Source organism: Drosophila persimilis, unplaced genomic scaffold, assembly GCF_003286085.1.
Source record: "Drosophila persimilis strain 14011-0111.01,24,50 unplaced genomic scaffold, DperRS2 tig00000663-arrow-arrow-pilon, whole genome shotgun sequence".
In the NCBI taxonomy this organism is placed as follows: domain Eukaryota; kingdom Metazoa; phylum Arthropoda; class Insecta; order Diptera; family Drosophilidae; genus Drosophila; species Drosophila persimilis.
In genome coordinates this window covers 314,671-337,025 of record NW_020825331.1, presented here as the reverse complement: position 1 = coordinate 337,025, position 22,355 = coordinate 314,671, and the positions used below count along the sequence as shown (strand labels likewise).

Sequence of the window (22,355 nt, the reverse complement as noted above, 5' to 3'; positions counted from 1 at the left end):
CCGAAGATACCGGAGAGATCTGGCCAAGAACTCTGCCGGGAACTGAAGCATGCACCATGTTTTCCAGACACCGAACACAAAAATGTGTGCAGGAACATCCTACCCCGTGGATAGGACTGTTCACATCCCAAAAGAAGAATGACCTGCGGGAGGGCTATTATATAGTCATCCGAGGCTAATGGATCTAAACGATCTAAATACATAAAGAGACCTGCATGGACCTCCTACTTTCTCATGTCGCGCCAATCCATAAAATATTCACCAGAGACAATTGACAATAACTTTCCCTGAAATGTGAAATATTATCCCATCAAACTAGTCATTACCTTCTCCGTTTAGCCAGTCGGTAATAGCACGGTGTGTTGTAATAATTGCAAACCACTTAAATGGCAGCTCAACTGTGAAAAAAAAAAACCTGATTATGGCTCAGAGGAGTTCCTCCTATATACGGTTAAGTGAATGATTGATGGTAGGTGGGCCGGAGGGGGGAGGGCTGGGTGGTTACACAAGTGACACTAATGCGAAATTTACAAAGCAAAAATAGAAGCCAAACACACACACTTTTTGGAGAGTTCTATTGTACAAATAGTAGTTGTAAAAAATAAATAAATAAATAGTGTAAATAGTAGTTAATAAAGGTACTGTTTATGGTTGCATAAGAGTTAAATATTTCTTTAAAAATTTGGATAACAGAGTAAGGGTCGGTTTCACGACGCCGGGTTGTTCGAAGGATTAACAAACAGATGAAGGATAAGAGACTATGGACAGCCGATTGAAGAAAGTCAGGGACAAAATTCTTGCTTCCTTATTACGGCGGTAAGAGAAGTCTCTCGAACGAAAGTAAATAAAGCATAAACAGCTGATGCAATAATCAAAGCAACCCTGTGTTTTGCGCTCTGCAGCACCCTGTTATTCTTTCTCGTGCCGAACCACGACGAACCACGAGCGACAACTAACCGACACCTTAGCCCGAAGTCGAGAGAAACTGGCACTTGATCAAAATGTGACACCTGAGTAGTAAAAGAATTTACTATCTTCGATTTCTTGCAGTTGAGAGTAGACTTCTTTACGGTAGGATTACCTCTAGGAATACCTCTGGAAATACCTCTGGGAATACTTCTAGGATGGTCTCTGGGAATACCATTGGGAATACCTTTAGGAATACCTTTAGGAATACCTTTAGGAATACCTTTAGGAATACCTTTAGGAATACCTTTAGGAATTACCTCTGAGAATACCTCTAGGAAGAGCTCTAGTAATACTTCTAGGAATACTTGTAGGAAAATACATATCTGGCAATATATTTAAATATTTGTAAATACCTCTAGAAATCTACTCTAAATATACTTTACTAATTTCGACTCGAGCTAAGAATTTCTAACTTGTACACTTTAATAGAATGGCGGGGGTCTCGATACGCATTTGATGTGTGTGTTTTTGAGCCGTTCCAAAAAAAACAACGCTTCATTTAACGCTGACCTTTGGGCCAAAAGCTTTGATCCCCATGCATATTGCAGCGGGACCCAAGTCCATGTTGTTGGTGGTGTGTTGCATGCCCCCACCCACAATCCAACAAACCGGCGGAGAGAGAGAGAGACAGAGAAAGATAGAGAGCGAGAGAGTAGTGTTCCGTTTGCCATTTCGTTCCGCCGATTGCCGCGAGCTTTTTGTATTGTGAAAAGCTCTGCTCTAGGGAGCTTTCCTACACTTATGCGATTTTTTGGCGCCAAAAAAAGATTGTTGAATGTTTTGCGGCGTTAGTTTGTGTTTTTGTTGCTGTTGTCAAAGCAGATTAGACAGGGTATGCGGTAGGGGTACATTGGAACAGTCATTCACTATGTAAATAAATATTAAAAAAAAAACATAAAAATAATAAACAAAATAATACAATTAATAAATAAATAAGTAAATACGGAATTGAAATAATAATTAATTAGTAAAAAAAAATATACATAATAAATCAATAATTAATAAATTAATATTTGTAATAAAAAATACCAAAATTATTGCAAATAAAAATACCCTAAAGCCGTTAGAAAGTTTCGAAATAGGCAATTAATACTCAAAAGTATATTTTTTTAAATGTTATATTTTTGGTATCGAATTGGTACAGTTTTGGTATTTATCTGGTACATTTTTGGTATTTATCAAGTACACATTTGATATTTATTTGACACATTTTTTGAGTTTTATATGCAAGATTTGTTGGCATTTTTTTGGTATCTATTTGGTATATTTTTGTTACATTTTTGGTATTTATGTGGTATATTTTAGTATCTAAGTGGTACATTTTCGTTATTTATTTCGTAAATTTGTGATTTACTTGATAGAATTTATTTTTAAATTAATAGTATATTTGTCTTGGTATATTTTTGGTATTTTTCTGGTAAAATTTGGATATTTATCATATCAGAATATCAGAACCCACCGCAGCACTCTATGAACCTCTTTTATTAGTCGTAAAGAGTATCCAAAGGTCGAGCTCTATCGTTACTCTCTGTCTCCGTCGCCGTCTCTTTCCTTCCTGCTTGGCGTATGCTCGCTCGCCTTTGTCGATGGCTCCTACGCTCCGACTGCCAGTCGGTGGGGGACGGGACGGGACGGGACTCGATTCGCTTCGCTTCGATTCGCCGCTTCTCGACTCGAGGGCCGAATGGTGCCGAACACGAGAGCCCGACATTCGGGTCGTTATGTTTCGCTCGTGTGCTGGGAATAGCCTCCTGGTTATCCTTCGTCGTGGAGGCAGGGGTGTGAGACGGGGAGGGGGGACGAGCCGGGAGAAGGGCTAACTGTCTGGCTGCCAATGGCACTGGCACTGGCACTGCCGCTTGCCACTGTCGCTTCTGGTGCTGGTGCTGGTGTTGCTTCTGGTGCTGGTGCTGGTGCTGGTTCTTCTGCTGATGCTTGGCTCTGGCGCGTTCACTGTGTCTCCTGCACTGGAAGCGTCAACTCCATTTGCACGCGCGCGCGCTTCGCGTTTCCGTAACGTTGCGAGTAGTACACCGTATCGTACGCGTACGATTACGATTACGATTACGAGTGCGAGTACGAGTTGTACGGTAAATCGGCAGCAAGTAACGGTAGCTTGCTGTGTGGTACGTGCGTGTTCAAGGCTATACCTGCAGCAGGCACGTTGGCTGTGGCCTGCAGCCAGCAGCCAGCAGCCAGCATCCATTTGGGCTACTCTTTTACTTAATAAAGAACAAAACTGGCATGTTGTTGTTGCAGTTGCAAGGGGAAGAAGAGGCAGGCAGGCAGGGAGGCAGGGAGGCAGGCGGGCGGGAAACTTATTGTTTGCGTTGGCCATTAATTCTGGGTGCATGGTGGTGCATCGTGTGCAGAGGGGTCAAAACCGCCAAACCTCCATCAGGCGGCGGCAGCGGCGGTGGCGGTGGCGGTGGCGACGCTGCCAAGCGGAAACGGAAGTGCAATGTGCCGATGACACCATCTTGCTTTTCCTTTCAATTTTTTTGACGTGCTTTTTTCTTGTTTACATTTGAATGACATGAAATGCAATGAAATACGGAAAATGGTGACAGGAAAATCGGTACAGATTCAGCGCAACATTTGGTCGGTTCAAAAATGCATTAAAAATTGAATCAAATTGCAAAAAAATCACAGAATATTATGGCCACAAAGTAATGGATTTTAAAAGATTTTCGTATGGACAATTCGCATTCTTTTTTTGTTTTTTTTTCGAGTGCTTGTGGCCACAAAAAAGTAAGAGAAAAATGGAGGGAAATTAAAAAATGAAATGCAGGAAATAGTTTAAATAAAATGGCATTAAATGCATGCACAAATAACTCCCATTTCCCAGAAAAAGCACAAAAATGAATGAAAAATGGTGAAAAATGTGGAAAACACTTTAGGGAAATGCTCTTAACAGGGAAAATTTTACTGAAAAATAAAATCAAAATGATTATGAAATTTGAAACATTTTTAGGGCTTCAGATTTCTATGAAAAATACAGAAAAAAACTATTTTTTTGCATATCCCATTAGTTTAGAATATCAAGTTTAGAAGAAAAAAATTCTTTAATATTTATTTGATACCACATAATTAATATTATAATATAATATAATATAATATAATAATATAATATAATATAATATAATATAATATAATAATATAATATAATAATATAATATAATATAATAATATAATATAATATAATAATATAATATAATATAATAATATACATAAATATATATATACTCGTATGACAGGATGCAGGACAGAAGCTGAAAACAAATGGCTAAAATATTTTGCTAGAAAATTTCCCGCTGGTCAAGAAAATATAAAATGTATGCCTTATTGAATATGTGTTTCATGCGGGTTTTTTTTTTGTTTGCTAAACAAAGGTCATTTTCTAGTAAATATTTCACGTGCAAAATCCTTTGTGCGAATTTTGTTTTTGTTTTGGGAACGAAAAGGCAACTAAAACAAAATCGAAAATGCAGAATCATTAAGAAAGGATAATACCACCTACCAGATCGGATTAGATCGAATCGTTTTTATGGCCAGAGTGAAGAGACAGAAGGTTCTCTCTTTCTCGGTCTGTGCGGTGTGGCTCTTGGAGGAGTAACGGACGGCGTGGCATGAATGCTCATGAAATATTTATCATGCAGTGGATAGAATGGAAGGAATATTTCGCCTAAAACTCATATTTTAATATTCGACTTAAGAAAACGGAGTACTGGCTATTGCAATGTCGCGTCACGTGTGCCTCCACTCCAAACGGCTGGGCTGGTGCATCAAAATATTGTGTAAATATTTAAAAAATATATTTTTTATTTCCCCTTCGAAATATTCAATTAGAAAAAGGGGATCATTTTTTAATTGAAAAGTGTTTTTGGGCTTCTGAAATTCTTTAAAAATCATTTAATCCTAAAGCCTAAAAAATAATCATCCTCCAAGAAGGGAAATCTCTTTAATAGAAATAAATGTATGTTTCTTGAACAGAAATCAGTCCCCCGCCACTGGATATAAATCCACGGGAATTATGAACAAACATCTCTAGGAAAAGTTTTTTGCAAACAAATTTTAATCAAGCAAAATTCCACTTTTAAATTCGTTGACACTCAAAGCAGAGCAAAGCAACTTTTGAATGCTGCGAGCGAGGAATCCCCGTGAGTAATAATAAGAATGAGGATGGTAGGAGGGGGGGGGAAAAAAATCACCCGAATACACCGAAAACAACGCACAGCTTGGGATCAAGGGAGCTGGGGACAGAGGGACAGAGGGACAGAGCAGCGACACTCTCCCAGCATGGGGCACAACAAAATATGCGACGAATATGGGCGTACTTGTATTTGTGTGCATAAATGAAAGCCAAAAACTAAATCTAAAAAAGAAGAAAAAAAAAATATATATATTTAGTATATATACTATATATTTAGTACATTCGCACAGCAGGCAAGAGAGAGAAATTCTTCACACGCGAAATGTTGCAGCGGCAGTAAATAAAACAAACGAACAAAAAAGGGGGAAAAAAATATATGTATATATATGGGATAAAAGAGTGGCGTATAGGCAAGGGAATGGGGAAGGGGATATGGCGCAGTGAATGGAAGAGTGTGCCCTGTTTATGAAATTTCAAAAAAATATAAAAATATACACATAGAAAGGGTATTACGCCTTGAAGGATCCACTCTGTGTTCCGAAGAGTTGTTCTAGATCATTTCTGAGGGATTGTTGAATACAAAATATGATTGAGGATAGGCTAGGCATAGGGTAATTTTTGATAAATGTTTAGACAATAATCTTATATATAGAAAGCTTTCAGTGTTTAGCGCCAATCCACAAAAGTATACGGTATTCAAATGTTGAAAAATACGCATAAAAATCTCAGTCATAGGCAAAACGCTTCGCCTCCCTCTGGTTCTTTATAGAGGTATATGTGTGGCCACAAGGGTTTACACACACACACACACACACACACACACACACACACACACACAGATAGAGACATAGACTGTGTGGAAGGAAGCGGCTTTCACACATTTGAAAGTAACGCATAATGCGTCATTTTTCACTTGAGAAGGAGCATATACAGCATAGAGCATAGAGCATAGAGCATAATAACCATCACGCAATGGAGGAAGCATTGAAGAAGGGGGGGAGGCCCCACAGATGAGCAGAAGAATGGGGAGTGAAAAGTGAAAGACACCTCAGAGACGGGTGGGGAAAAGTGTGCCAGGAAGAAAGTGCTTAAGAGCCAAAGAAGAGAGCGTGTAAAAGTACAGTGAGATCTCCCATTGGTGCGCCACAAGAAGAATCCAAAGAATATAGAGAAGATAAAAGTCGATAAATATTCTACATATTTCCATATCCCATTTCTTTATTTATTGGAACATCCCCATATATTATCAATCGATTTAAGGTATATTTTCAAACTTTTTTTTTTTGGTATAATTTTTAATTTATATATTATTATTATATATTAGGCTATTATTATATATTATTATACTATTATTATATATTATGCTATTATTATATATTTTTTTACTATTATTATATATTATTATTATGTCTATTTTTTTATAGATACATTTTTATATGGCCTCCGATTTTGCGATAACCACTTTGGTTGTCTCTCATTGGTTTTTTTTTTTTTTGGCAAATATTTTTAATAAATATCTAAAAACTGAATTACAAATTGTAGTTGGTCTATCAGCAGGTCTATCATCCTAAGCGCCTCTCTCGCCATAACTCTATCGATCTCTTGCGCTATCGATTCTCGTTTCGAATTCTGGTTTTCTAGCCTGGAAATTGGAGGCCTAGAACTATCGTATTTTATTTATTATTTTTTATAACTGGTTAACAATTAAAATAATTATAAATATTAAAGAGAAAATTAAGACAATGGATAATATTAGACACAATGATTTTAAGGGATTAATGGTATGGCAAAAGGAATAAGATAGTAATTAGAAACTATAGCCCCAAACGATATTTGGTCATATATTTTTTTTTTGGAAAAAGAGTGGTGGAGTAGTAGAGATCCTTCGCAGTGGAAATCAGTGGTATTTTATGGTAGATATCTTTCACAAGGTATATCTAAAGATCTCGGAAAATGTAACTTAAGAATAAATCCTCAAAAGAGGGAAAATAAAGTAAAATAAAAGTAATGTTTTTTTTCCTGCGAAAAACTAAGAAAACGAAATAATTGTAACCTGAAACATTTGTTCCGTGTAACCTGTACGGAGAACGATACTCGTCATTTATTTTCTTGGGGCTAGTGAGAGAAAAGGGCCAAGCCGCGGACCCCCACCCGCCCCGCAATGGGCATCTTCCAAAGTATTTGAGGGGCCCTAGACAAAAGCGTATCATATTCTGCGCAGAGCCGTATCCGTATCTATCCGAACGAGTGTACTATACTAGCGAGTCATGTGTTTGTTTACAGGCAACTCGAGTGCTCTTAAGCGCTGATACAGACGGAGAGCGAAGCACGCTCCAAGCCAAAGACCAGAGCCAGGCCAGGACAATCTGATGCTGATACTGCTGCCTGCTGCCTGCTGCACGCTGCACTTGATGCTGCCAGGAGCCACGAGAGAGGCAGGTGTGTCAGCTGTGGCAGGTGTAGGTGTCTGTGCAACCGACAAACCAGCAGCATTGAGAGGATGAAGAGAGGAATTTAAAGAATTCCCTCCTCCTGCTACCAAAAAGGGAGGCAAACAAACTCTTTCCTTCGACTCGTGTCTGCTTGTTGACCTGCCCCATGGTGTGTGTACCCTACTCCTCTATCTGCCAGCATCTCAAAGGTCGCCCCCCCCCCTCCCCCTTACATTCCTTCCACTTTGACACGTCTGATTTGATGGCAAGACAAAGTGTACAGCAGTAGATTTACAGGGAAGAAGAAGCTGCCGCGTCGTTCGGTTGCGAGGGCAAAAACTCCAGTAGCCATGCTCAAAGTCAAAGGAAAACTCTGTCCTTGGGCTCTCCATCTCTTGTGTGAAGTTCTACAGACCTGAGGTCTACGCTATATCTTTACTGCCACAAATTATTAGCCAAAAAGGGTACCTCTTAATCGTCTCTGTCTTGCAATGCCAGTTGCTTTACAAATATCCCATAAACTACCATTCGGAAATATTTCAATTTTTGGAATTTATATAATTTTTTATTTTTATATATTTATAGATATTTTATTTTTATTAATTTATAGATTTTTTTTTAGTATTTTTTAATTTTTTTAAATTGATTAAAAAATCGTTTTTCTTATTTCCCAAAAGCTACCATTCGGAAATATTCAAGTTTTTGAAATTTATAGAATTTTTTTTTTTAGAATTTTTTTTCGTATTTTTTTTTAATTTTTTATTTTTAGTTTGTTTGAAAATTGGTCTTCAAATTTCCCATAAGCGAATGGTATAATATTTTCTGAAATATTCGATTATTACTTGATTTATTTTTGCTTTTTATCTCTTCTAATTTTTGCATTTTGTTGAGTTTTATATTTATGATGTATTTTTATTTATTTATTTTATTTAAATTTGTTGCATTCCTTTGAAATTTTTTACTTCCGCTGTTCTTTGCTGTTGATTTTATCTGCTTTTTTTTTGCTTCTTTTTCTTACGCTGCTGGTGTTTCCACCTGTTTTTTTTTCCTCCGTTGCTCCTTCCTTCCTTTTACTTTTCCTCGTGCGGATTAATAATTCATTGGGCTTTCCACGCCTTTCTTGTGGCCTCGTTGTCCAACCATAATTTTTGTGGCGCCCGCCATCCGTTTGTATACAAAAAAAAAAGGCGAACACACAAACAATTTATCGGTGGGTGGGGCAGGGGACAGACCCAAGATGGTGCAGCAGTCTCTCTACAATGAGTGGAAGCACTCTTACAATAAGTACTATACCCATGGCTATAAAACATTCAAAAGGAAGGCGATCTATGTTAATCGCGCAGCGGGTAAAGACCAAAAGCCATGGATGCATCTTTTTTTGTCACACGTTTCTGTGGAGCTTTCTGTAATGTATTTACAAAAAAAAAAATTTATTGCTTGGGGTCACTAGTAAAAATACGAAACACAAAGTAATTAACTATAGTTTCGGGATAATTTAATGAATAATTTTTGTGGTGATGATTCAAGTTCAAGGTTTAAGTAAGACTTATGAGATACCTAAACTATACATATATACCTATTAACTAAAAAATACAATATTTAATAATAATAAATAAATTAATTATAAAGAATTTTAAAAAAATATTTCGTTTTTTTTTATGTATTTTTCAAAATAAAAACATTTATTTTAATATAATTTATATTTTTTTTATTGAATATTTTCAGATGTTTTATTTTGTATTAAAAATAAATTTTTTTTGTATACATATTTATTTTTTACTATACATATTTATTTCGTACTATATTTATTTTTTAAATTTATTTTATATTAAATTAATTTTGTATTATATTTATTTTTATTATATTTATATTTATATTAATTTTTGTTTTTGCACATGATTGCATTCTAGTTGTAGGCGCATGATAGTTCTGATATTTGCAACTGATTCCACTTTCTCTGTCGGGGTGAAAGTCCATTTGCATAAATCTCTACCTTGTGTATGGGGTATCCTTTTCGTCGTAATACCATATATATTTTTTTTACCTGGTCTTTTACTGCACTTTCCCCTTTGGACAAAACTTTTTAATGCGTGTGCCCGTGTGCGTGAGTGTAGGTGTGGTACTTCTTTTTTGCAGAATTTTCGTGCATTTTATTTACGTTTGTTTGTCTGTTTGTTTGTGGGTTGGCTCCTGCTCCTGCTGCTGCTGCTGCTGCTGGTTCTGGCGGTAGTCTTCTCGTACACGTAACTGCATTGGACAGCAGAAATTGTAAAAATCATTTGCTGACTTTTTGGCCCAAAAGTTTCACTTCACATTTTGCCCCCCAGCTTCCCAGTCTCTGTTGCTCTTTTGGCTGTGTTAGTCTCTTTTTTTCTCTCTCTGACACGCATTTCAGTGTCTTCTTCTCTGTCATGCTCTTGGCTCCGGTCCTCCCTCTGCCTTTCTCTCTCACTTTTGCCCATCTCTGAATTTCATGGCCCAAGCCTCATGTTGCATTTTAATTCCAAAAATCTAGTTTTATTTCTGTTTCGGTTTCAATTTTTTTTTTTTCAACTGTCTTTTGTCGCCAGTCAACAGAATTGATGTCCCTCCCTGTCTCTCTCTGTCTACTATCTCTCTCTCTCTTGCTCTACCTCTGGGTCTAGGTGAATGGCTGCCAAAGTCAGGACAGGGGCCCAAAGCACAGAGACAATCCATTTTGTCAGGCCAACAATTGAAGCCGAATGGGGTTTCTTTTTTTTTTTTTTGTCTTTTCGGTACCAAAAAGGGTATCTCTGGTTGACAGGAGAGGAGGTAGAGAGGCCAAAGACAGACAGGCCGACGGACAGACAACCAAAAAGCAATTAAGCGAGAAGGTTCGCTGCAACAAAAGAGGAACCAAAAGAAGTGCAACACACAAACAGCATCGCCACGGGATCAGATGTCGGAATGCAGACACTAAATGGCGACTAAGGATGGGCCAGGGGGCTATACGGGTTCTAAGTCGGTTCTCCGACTGAAAAATCAGAGCCCAAGAGATCCGAACATCCGAAAATTACAACTATTTGAACTATCTTTTGTTAGTCACTGAGAAGCAGCGTTTCGAAAGGTTAACCATAATCTTTCGCGTCATGCGGCAGTGCGCATCGGTTGGTTCTGGATGAGTTGTATTTTATTATCTATTTTGTATTTATTTTATTTTTTATTATTTATTTTGTATTTATTATATTTTTTATTATTTATTTTGTATTTATTATATTTTTTATTATTTATTTTGTATTTATTATATTTTTTATTGTTTATTTTTATTTTTTATTTTTTTTTATTTTTATTTTTTTTTATTTTTATTTTTTTTTTCATTATTTATTATAGTTTTATTTTATTTATTATAGTTTTTTTTTATTTATTATAGTTTTTTTTATTATTTATTATAGTTTTTTTGTATTATTTATTATATTTTTTTATTACTTACTATATTTTTTGTATTATTTATTATAGTTTTTTGTATTATTTATTATATTTTTGTATTATTTGTTTTATATATACTTTGAACGGATATGGTATAGAATGGTATGGAATTCTTGAAGTTTTCAGAGGCACACGTGCCCTTGACAAGAACGCTTCGAACGTTGCCCCTCCTGCTACTTCTTTCCGCTGCTGCTGTTCCTTGCATGTGCGAGCATGTCCTCCATTTGAATGGGAAATATAAAGACAAGAGACAGGAGACACCAGGCAGAAGGCAGGAGGCAGGAGGCAGGAGCCCTGCAACACGCATAAAAGTATGCTAAATTATTTCTTTGGCAGCAGCGGCACATCCCCAAAAACCTCATGTCGCAGCAGCAGCACCTGCATGACAGCGTGGAGGATCTCTCTCTTTCTCTCTCCCTCTCAGTTTATCTCTGTGTGGAAAGGGAAGTCCCTAAACATGTCCTGGCTGTGTGCCAGCTCGTTTCGAAAGGAAGAGACAGTGTACAGGCTCTTGCTGTGGATGTTTCCTCCTTCTGCTGTCGCCTTTCAACAATTGGCATTCACTAATTAAATAATGCTTCGATTCCGGTTTCGGTTTCGGTTTCGGTTACCAATTGCGAATTCAAAAGTCCCCGTTTTCCGTTCCCGCAAAACCTACGAAAATTAAAATGTTCTATATGGCTTTCATGCTTCTGCCATTTTTTGGTACGGAGATCCAAACACGATACAAAGGACGATATATTCCAGGGGGAGAAAGGGAGAGGGTGCTGGCGGCTGTAGGATTAGAAGGCACTCTCCTCTCCTCTCCCTGCCCCATCCTCTCTTGTTATTGTTATATCCTTGTGGTGCAGTTTTAATAATTCAAAGTGCCTGCAATAGACGACTGGTTGCTGCTGCTGCTGCTGCTTTGGGCTTTGCGTTTGTAATAGGTTCTGGCTTCTGGATGTCCTTGTTGGCGCTGGCGTTGTCCTTTTGTTTAGCTTTAAACCGCACCACATTCAGAGGCACGCACACACAATAAATGGGAGGGAGGCACCGCCAGAAGGTAGTCGAAGTGGACAGCGTTCACTCATTCGTTCTGCCTCGCCTGCCTGGCCCGTCCTGTCAACGCCACATGCCACATGGCTCCCTGCCTCACTGCCTGACTGCCTCACTGCCTAATGTTCTGCTCCCTCCATCGTTCGAACGTTCCAAATGTCCACGCAAATGAAGCCCCACTCCCAGGCACCTCCCTAGCCGAAGGCGATCGTTGTGAAGGCCACAAACAAGAGGAAACTACACGTAGATTGGGGAGTACAGTCACCGCTGCGGGAAACTAAACGTTGATTCGGAAGTACAGTCATCGCTGTTCAAGAACCAACTATGAAAATAGTTCATGGATATCTTTTATTTCCCTCCAGAGAGTGAAAGATGTGTGCCCCTTCCAAAGACGTGAAGCCCCACCCCATCCATCCGGATTCTATCAATCAAACCATTATACAGCCGACTATCCATCATTCATCGTCTGTCAACCGTCAGGAGGGGCATCTGGCAGCCATAACTCCTTCCAGGACAAAAGTCAATGTTCCATTTATTTGCAGTCAGGCTGTTTCTCGACTTTCGATCATATACACATTAATTTATATCGAATTTAATTCATAATTGGGTCGAGAATTTTTCTTTGTTTTTGCGGGGATTAATCGTCCCAATTCGTAAAATATTGGAATGAATATTTATTTGGCCTGTCAAAAGGCGAAATTGGGCCAAAGGAAATCCCCAGCTTATTTGATTTATTTTGTACTATTATTATTAGTATTTTAGAAGTACTTATTTATTTAGAGAAAGTTTAAAATGGTTTCATACGTTGTCCGTTGTTGTCCCAAGAAACTGTGAGACTGCGAGAGAAAAGCGTAAATAAATCATTAGGAGGCGAAAGGCAGCTACTGCCCTTCAATCTCAGATTCTCAGATTTATAATTATCGCTGCAGTAGAGCTGCCCCTCCGGAGGGAGGGAGGGCGGTGGGGAGGGGTCTGAGAGCTGGGCAAACAGTTGTACTAATTAGAGAAAGGTTGCTGGAGCTGCATCCGCAAGGACACACGCGTCTGATGTCGCAGTTTGTTTTTGTTGATTTTGCACCCCAAAAGGAGGCTCCGGCTCGGGTACGGGTACGATTACGGGTCAAGGCGCGAGTTAAATGCATGCCACATGCCGCATATAAACAGAGCCGGGAAACAAATTGTTTATATTTTTTTTTGAGGAAGGAAATTAACTCGATTTGCGGATCTCTGACAAGCGAAAAGCAAAACTACTCTCATTGGCCAAGGACACATTGCATTGAGAGAGCCTTGGGGATTGGATTTTGGATTTAAATATTCCTTCCATTTCTCCGTCCTGCCGTCCTTCCTTCCATCCACAAAAAGAGAAACAGCATCAGCCAAAAAGAAAGCTTCTGCCCAACCTTTAGGGCATAAGAAACAAAGAAAAATCAGCCAAAGAAACGTCCACGCGGATACCCTGTGGCAGCACGAATGTGTCCTTTCACTTAGGGGAAATCATTAGGAGCCAGCGGTAGGCGGGATAAAAAATAAAATAAAAATCATGTGCACGACATGTATGTTGTTTTGGCTTTTTTTTTCGCTTGAGCGTGTCCAAAAGACCTGCCATGGGTCCAATCCACCCCAATGGAGTCCTCTCAGTGCAGGATATACAAATCCGAAGCCTCGACGTGCCTCGAAATGAAAATTTTTCGGGGCAAAAAAAAAAGAGTGCCTGCAATAGAGCGGGAGGGGTGGCAGGGGAAGAGAGAGGGGGTGAACTGCAGGAGAGAGGCTTTCGAAATGCAGAGCCAAATGCAAATGACAAAATAATGCGTTCAGGCAGCAGCAACACAGCTGCCCAAAAACGGGATGGCAATGGGGAGGGGAGAAGAGAACAGAAGAGAAGAGGAAAGCGAGGAAATGTTTCGGTGGGAAATGTCAGAGGAAAACAGGAAAACACGTAGCTGCAGGCGCAGGCCGGCAATGGGAGGGACCAGGGACCACCATTGGACGCCCTAAAGCCTACGAGTATTCCATCCGATTCATCCGATTCCGAGGCTGAAACTTGAGCTAAAATTACCCCAAAATACGAGTATGTCCGCCATAATGGGGGGAAAAAAGTCAGCGCTTAAGCCCCCTAATTCAAGGCCGATCAGGTGGAAAGTGCTGCTACGCTCCGTGGCTCTGCTCTGCTCTGCTCTGCTCTGTAATTGGAAAAACCTTTGAGGCAGGTCAGTGAAATGCATATATATCGGCATTTTCCCCATGAATCCTGATGGATGTGTGCTATATATTTCTGATATATATTGTATTATATTTATGGATCGAAACTGCAATCTCTAGAGCATTTCCTTGCACTTAATGCGTCGCCATAACACTTTGAGATGACGCATACGCATTGTGGCCAGTGCCTGTAATCCAATTTGATAGCCTCCCGCATCCTTTGGTCCTGCCTGACCGGGGAAAAGGGAGTTCTAGTAGGGGAATGGCGAATGGTAGGACTGGCAAGGAGCAGGCACTGGCAGAGGGAAGAGAATAAATTGCAATTTACTTGAGTAAATTTAATAAAGTTTCCCATCTCTCTCTCTCTCTCTCTCTCTCGCTCGATTATGAAATGTGCAACATTGCTGCATCCTTATGCCGCCATGCAACTTGCAACTTGTTGTAATGCAATCTGGTTTGCTGTTGCCCGCCCGCCTTGAGCCGCAATTTCATGAAAAGCTGTTGAAAATAATTAAGATGAAACGGCAAAGATTGCTACACATTCATTTCTTTAGTGCCAGCGAGCCATTGCCACTGCCACAGCCACTGCCACAGCCACTGCCACAGCCACTGCCACTGCCACAGCCACTGCCAGAGCCACAGCCATAGCGTCTTCTCCTTCAGAGCCAGGAGCTCCTTCCTGCTTCTTCCTTGATGGATGTTATTATTATGCAATTTACAACTTATCCCTGGCGTGCATATGGCTGGCTGGCAACCTTATGGATGCTTGTAGATTCTTCTGTAAATTTAAGGGAATATCTGACACTGCTTCGACCTGCCCCGTACTTGCATTTGGGATCTGTTCATTATAGTTATCATCCATGCAGCAGCGAATCAAACATTTTGATCTTCTAACTTTTTTTTCTCATATTTTTTCTTTAATGAATAGCTCTTTAATATCATGCAAAAGACTCTGGACTCTGGTCGAAAAACTTGGAGTAGTATTGCATTGCACTTGCTCTAAATCCTTAAAGAGATCTAAGTACAATCTAAGTGGAGGTCCAGGGCTGAGGGCCTTGCTCAACGGATCGGGCTGGCACATTTCCTCAAGGAAATGTTGCACTAAAGAGAGGACATATTGAGAGAACGGTCTTAGAGGGTCTTAGGTCTTCTACTACTACCTTTTGCTACTACTACTACCTCCTCCTATTCCTTTCCACTTCTCCTTCTTCTACTTATATTAGTTTCTTGTTGTTTTGGGTTGTTTTCGTAAATATGCACCGTTTGGGATGAACTCCATGAAGGCAGAGGTACGCAGCGACACCTTTCCTTTCTAGCTATATTCCAAACATCGTTCAAGCTCTGCTTTTTGTATATAAAAGAAAGCAGTAACATCGCAATGATTCCATTTCCAATCGATTCTTCCAGTACTCGCTTTTCTTATACTGTTCCTACGATTTCCATTCCCCCGCTCATTTCTTTTTCGAAAGCACGCACGCAAAGCGATTTATCTCACAAAATGACGACTAATTGAAATGCCTTCAAACATCCCAAATTGAAAATGTAATCCGTTAATGCCCCTTCAAGAAGTCGCACAATGCTCTCTCCCCCAGCACTCTCATCTCCTAACTCCCCCCGCGGTTTACTCCACTCTCCTCTTTCTGCTCAGCCGAAAATTTGTTAAGAGCCCTTTTGTTGGGAATTAATTAAGCGACAAAAGACGCAGCTTCATTAATTGAAATAAATAGCAAGGAAAACACACACAGAACAAAAAAATCTAACAGAAATTGAATAAAAGTGATGGATGGAGAGAGACAGAGAGAGAGAGATGGGGGAATATGTGAGGTGGATAGGGCCAGAATGGGGCTGGAGGCAGACACATGTAATTGATAAAGCCAAAAAGATAGGTTTTGCACCGATGGAACCCTCAAAGGGTGAAGGAATGTTGAATATTATAGTCATAGAATGAACCGAATCCATTTTTCGTTTGACTCTTTGAACACCTGGCTTTCCGAGCACAATCAATGCTGGACCAATGGGCTTTTGGGTTATTACTTTATATACGATATAGTACCTGATATTAAAGTGTCGCGGCCCGTGTGCCCCGACTTGAAAATCCAGGAAAATCCCGGTGAAAGGGTGATCGTGCCATAGTCCGACAATAAACGCAACGTACAACGAGATATGTGCGAGGGTATTTTCTTGAAGGCAACAGGCTTTGATATGCAATTAAATGGAATCTTTTCTCGCTCTCTTTTGCCCTGCCCCTTCTCTCGTTTCTCGTTGCTTTCTTGCTTAGTTCATCAAACACACGCAAGTGGCGCTCGTGTGCGTGCGTGTCGGCTCAATTAAATCCACCAAGTGTCCCATGTCCCCCTCTCGCCGTCGCCGAGAGGCGCGTGTGCAGATCCCATGAAATGAATGCCTAAATTCCACCCAAAAAACACACAGAAAACAATGTAATTTAAGACGAAACTGAGATACTCTGTAAAAGAGAAGTCCTGCACTTTCTTTCCTTACTCGTTGTAAATGGCCTCTGTTTCTGTGCGATGCGAAACTAACGAGTCTGTTGGCCTATGGGAAATTTTCATCAACGAGTGGGTTGGGCATTCGTTGTAGTTTCAATCGATCTGGAGTAACAGATATTCTAATATTTCCTACACAAATAAAATGGTTAGGGTATACGTAAATGGGAAATAGAAAAGATGCAAGGCGCCGCCTTGTCATCCCTTTGTCCCCAAAATCCTATTGTTTATGCCAATAGGACGGGGATAAGAGGGTATTAGAGCCCCAGGCATTAGAACCTGCTTAAAGCCTCCCATAGATACTCGAAGCCGGGTTCAACCGTGCAGCAGCAGCACCAGAAGCAGCGACGGCAGCAGTTGCGAGTGAAAGGTAAAGGAAAAGGAAGAGTGTGAGTGATTTTGAGATGAAAACTGATTTCATTAATATTTTGAAAGGCGCATTAGAACAGCATAGAGACAATAGTTGGTTAGGGAAGGAGGGATGCCTAATGAACATACAGATTTCAGTATTAATATTTGTCTAGTTGGTTCTTTAAGAGTATATATGTACATATATATTTTAACCACTATTAAGTGGTAGATTGCTTTGTATTCCACGGGTCGGAATACTACGTTTATTGTACAGCCTACATTTTCGTAACTGTGAAAACGATATCTATTGTCTGTTATCATATATATTATCATATCATATCTGAAAGTAAGAAAACTGAAACTGAAACATTTCTTGACTTAATAAAATAATACTATAAGTCGAAATGGGGCTTCTTTTCTGGGATTTTTATTAGATTGTTGAAATAGTAGCAGATCCTTTGTGGAAGAACTTTTATCAAGAATCATCTTTCTTATATCAGATAGGATTCTAAATTTAAAAAAAAAAATGATAATACTACTAATAAAATAAATAATACAAATAATAATAATAAATAATTTTACAAAGAAATAATTAAGTAATAAATAATATTATTAAATTATAATAATTAAAAAAAAAAACATGACTATAAAATACGAAAAAATATTTAAAAAGTAAACATTAACTATTGAATAGACTTAGAAAAAAATATCGGCACAGAATCATATGGGAATATGTTTTTATTGACTTTTAAAAATTTTTTTAATATTTTTTTCTTTGGGAAATTTTGGAACTGATTAATTTGATATAGAAAAGGCACAAATGCGTTTGTTTTTCTCCCTCTCCCAAAATTGCAACAAAGGCCACACGAAAACAACTGCTAAATCTGTACACAAATTAAATTTTTAACGATCTGCATTTCTGGCTCGGGCGGTGCTCGGGTTGCGTGTATTTTTAGAACTATAACTTTGTTTGTTCCCGTTTAAAGCGATAAATGAAAGCAAATACAACAACAAAAACCAATCAAATAAACAAAGGCAAGAGGTAAAAAAAAAGAAAAAAAAAGCAAACAAATCAAAGACAGACATTGAAACGGTAAACACATCATGCAAATCCGCTTGAGGCAGCTGCGCAGCTGTGACGGCGGCGTCAGCTGAAGCCAGCGTCTCGGTCTCAAGGTGAACCAGCAGCTGAGAGAACGAGAACGAGAACGAGAACCAGAACGAGAGCGAGAGAGCGAAAGCGAAACGGTAAAAGAGCGAGAGCAGAGAGCGAGCGACGCAAGCTTTGCAGCGAACGAAGCCCTGCCGTGCCGTGGAAGTGCAGCTGCATTCGTGTTCCAGCTGCAGACGAGAGTGGAGACGCCGACACGAACGAGTCGCGAGACGATCGCGAGCGGAGATCGAAGTGCAACAAAGAACGAGAGAAGGCAGCAGTACCGTTTGTTGAACTCTCGCTTGAACCTCAACGAAAAAGTGATCCCAAAACAAAAAAGAGTTAGAACAACCAGACAAAAAGGGCTATTCAAATGATTGCTTGACTGATTTGCCAGCAGCAAACCCCTCCCAGCCGATAGCCCCCGACCCGCCCCGCCCCGCCCGTCCGTCCTCCGCTCAGGTGCATCATGTGCAGTGGAAAATTCTTCCGCATGCCCACCCTTGCCATCTGCGGCGTTGTGCTGACTATCATTTTGGTCTGCATCACGGGCATCACCCTGACGAACAGCATCAACATTTCGAACATTGTGAAGCTGCGCGAGAAGGTGGCCAGCGATTCGGCGGCCGCCAATGGGGGCCATCAGGCGGCCCAGACCCGGGCGGCACTGGTCGAGCAGCAGTACTCGACGCTGCAGCAGCATCAACTATCGCAAAGCGATCTCAACTACATATCGGCATCCACGCATCCAAAGAATCTGCAGCGACCATTGCAACAGCAGCTGCCACAACAGCAGCAGCAGCAGAAGGCCAATAAAATTGTGATTGAAATCGGACTAAGGAGCGCCAATGACAGTGCCAGTGGCAAAGCAGCCAGTGGGAGTGGCAGTGGCAGTGGCAGTGGCAGTGGCAGCGGCAGTGGATCTGGTAGTGGAAACATGCCACTGGGCATGCCGCATATGCTGGAGGCAGCCGAGGCCCTGATGGGGGGCAATGTCGATTCCATATCATTGCCGGCAGCAGTGCCACTTGTGGCGGCAGCGCCACCATTTGAAAAGAGCACCAATGGAAATGGAAACAAAAGAAGCACTGGAAACAGTCCTAGAAGCAGTCCCGCAGAACAAAGCAATGAAAGGAGGAGCACTGGGGGAGGAGGCGTCAATGGAAATGACACTGGAAACCCCAGAGGCGGCAACATCGTGATGGATATCCGGGATCACAATCCAGGGGGCATACAGTTCGAGCGACGCGCCCATGTCAAGCAGGTATACACTGACCGAAAAAGATTTATCCAATTTCAATCACAAATCAGAATTTCCTAGGAACCCACTATGCCACCCCCGCCCCCTCAAAATTCTTAGCCCAAAAAGTGTTCAATTTTCGTGGAAGAATAAAAAATTTAAGTTAAAAAAAAAAAAAAAAATATACTTTACTTAAATATTTTTTTATTTACAATTTATTTTTTAATTGGTTCTCGAATTTTTCTAGAGGTGTACAATGAGAGAGAGAGAGCGTCAGATTCAATTTTCTCTCGCTATTTGATTTATTTTCCCCTGCCTTTTCCTCGATTGTCATGCACCTAATTTTCCCAATTACACACAGAAAAAAACAACTAAAAGAAAAGGCTTTCCATTTGTAAAAATTCAATTTACAATTTGTGTGTTTTTTTTTAAATTTATATATATATTTTTTTTTTTTTGCTGGAATCACGTTTTTTTTTTTTGCTATCGTTTTATTGTTGTCTCCCGCTAATCATTCGCTGCATTGTCACGATGAGCGACAAACACGAATAGTCGTCGTTGCTCTCCCACTGCTCCCTGCTTTGCCCCCCTCTCTCTCTCTCATACGCCCCCTAGCATACCTTTTCGGGGGGTATGATTACTTTTTTGTGGAACAGAAGAACAGTATATATATCATTATCATTCTATGATACTATGATATGTACAAGATTTCTGTCAAAAAACTATGATATTTCAAAGATATATATCATAGAAATTTAATATTTTTAAGATTTCTGCCATATATCCAAGATACTTTCCAGGTTTCTGCCATGGAATATTGATATCTGATATATTTGTACCGTAGAACACTGACATTTCACAGATCTCTGCCATAGAACTGTTTCATACCCAGAACTATCCACCATATCCAAGATTTCTACCATGATAATGATATTTCATTAATTTCTTCACAAAAACTACAAAAATTTCACAGATTTCTAAAAAAATAATCTAAAGATATCTAACACCAGAGAGAGAGAGGGTATACGGAATGCGGTTAACCGCAAATAAAATTAATTTGTTGCCAACATTTTCGGCATTTGCAATTCGATTTTACGCGCAGGGCAGGGGCAGTGAGCAGGGGATTTGGGGAAAGTGTGGGGGAGGAGAATCGCATTTGCATTGAAAGGATAGAGGGAGAGCGAGGGAGATACCGCCTCCTAACATGTGGTGGGACGGAAACTTCGGAAGTTGCCTCGTCATGTGGCACCGGGCGGGGGCCCAATTAAATTTGTCACGTTTTGTTGCACACACCTCGCCGCCCCCTCACGCCCCGCTCGTACTTTTGCATAAAGCTTGAATGCCCGACAGACGACGACTGATGTGGCCCCTAAAACGGGTTTAAACTGGCAAAAAAACCGATTTTGTAATACGTCTTGAGCCGGTTTTGATCTCCGTCTAGAAATGAAATGGCATTGTAATACTAGGTGCACCTTCGAGATTTATTCCATGTGAATGGGGGAAGTCAATTCAATGAACCCGGGTCGCCTACAATATCTATGTATGTATACCGATATATACTAAACGATACCGTGGTGAATGGGGGGGATCTGTTAGAGATTCTCTGAGGCTTGTACATTTCCCTCCAAATGGGTTTCAATGTCTGTGTCCGTTCGCTTATGAGACATTTGTGCAGCGTATCAACGAGGGCCGAATCTCCCTGAACCACAAGCCACTCCTTCTTTCTATTGAAGTCGATGGAGAGGCGCAGCATGCCACCGAAGATGTACACCCTTGTAGCCCTCCATCGATCGGATCCGCCAATGCCAATTCCAGACTTTAAAATCTGTTTCGTGTTCTGTGAAGCCACAGATATCCACGCTATTTATCTGCCATTTTGAGGCACATTTTTTCCCGCCAACATTTAATTAAAATTATTGACCCAATACCCATCACACGACGCCCTGTGCAGGCCCGGCCCGGCCCGGCCCCACCACGGCCACGGCCACGGCCACGGCGCCCGCCGCACGCCACTCAATTACAGAGACAATATAATCCGAACAATTTGTGGAGCCCTCAGGCATTACGACAAACAGATTACAGATAACAGATTACAATTAAAAACATAGTTTTAATAGCTTTTGCGAGGGAATTCATAAACAAATAAAGCATCAATGCAAATAAGCGCGAGAATTAAATCTCATTTTGCGAGGCAAACAATAATAAAGCTCACACGATGGGCGGGGAGCAGAACCCCTATGTGCTATGATAGGATGTGGATAGGAGTATTACTTCTCCGTCGAACAGACCCCACAAAATCCGCTGTAAATGCACACACACACACACACACACACCGTCTAATGCGATTACCTGGAGGTGAAGAGGAGAGTACACATGCCAAAGTTCAGGGATGACAAAAACAAAAGCCGAATAGAAAAAGTGGCTGCTGTTGCCGCCCCCCGCCCATGGAAATGGATAGACAAGCCTCCGACGGCAGTGCCGCAGCCTCCAAGCGAAGTCGCTCTCGCATTACAATTTTGATACCCAGTAATGGCCAGGGTATATCATATTTGTGGCGATATATGTGACAGCAGCCGAGCAGAAAAAGCTTTTGATTTTAAAAGTGTTTTTTCAACCTATTCTAATCAATATCCTGTATGATTGCCTAATTTTTAAAGGCATCTTTATTCTCAGTGGCTATTGGAGAAAATGCTGTCCCTAATATCAATAAATGCTGGATCTACTCATTTTCTGTAGATAACTGTTAAAATAGTTTAAAAATGGGATTTTTTTGAAAATTATTTTTTTATAATTATTTTTGTATAACTATTTTTTAATAACTATTTTAAAAAAAATTTTTTTTTAATTTTTTTATTGGTATTTTTTG

At 40.0% G+C, this 22,355-nt stretch overlaps 1 protein-coding gene across 2 annotated transcripts in view; it reads left to right on the top strand.

The window, feature by feature from the left end:
- LOC6599314 (mannosyl-oligosaccharide alpha-1,2-mannosidase IA) overlaps positions 1-22,355 on the top strand; it is a 66,097-nt gene that overhangs the window by 6,036 nt on the left and 37,706 nt on the right. Inside the window, exon 1 of one of the 2 annotated variants that reach the window (XM_026991298.1) lies at positions 18,704-19,513. The exons of the other annotated variant lie outside the window; for it this stretch is intronic. Within the exon in view, the coding sequence (XP_026847099.1) occupies positions 18,719-19,513 (795 nt within the window). The 5' untranslated portion in view covers positions 18,704-18,718. Of the gene's footprint in view, positions 1-18,703; positions 19,514-22,355 lie in introns of those variants that run through there. 2 annotated transcript variants of the gene reach the window in all.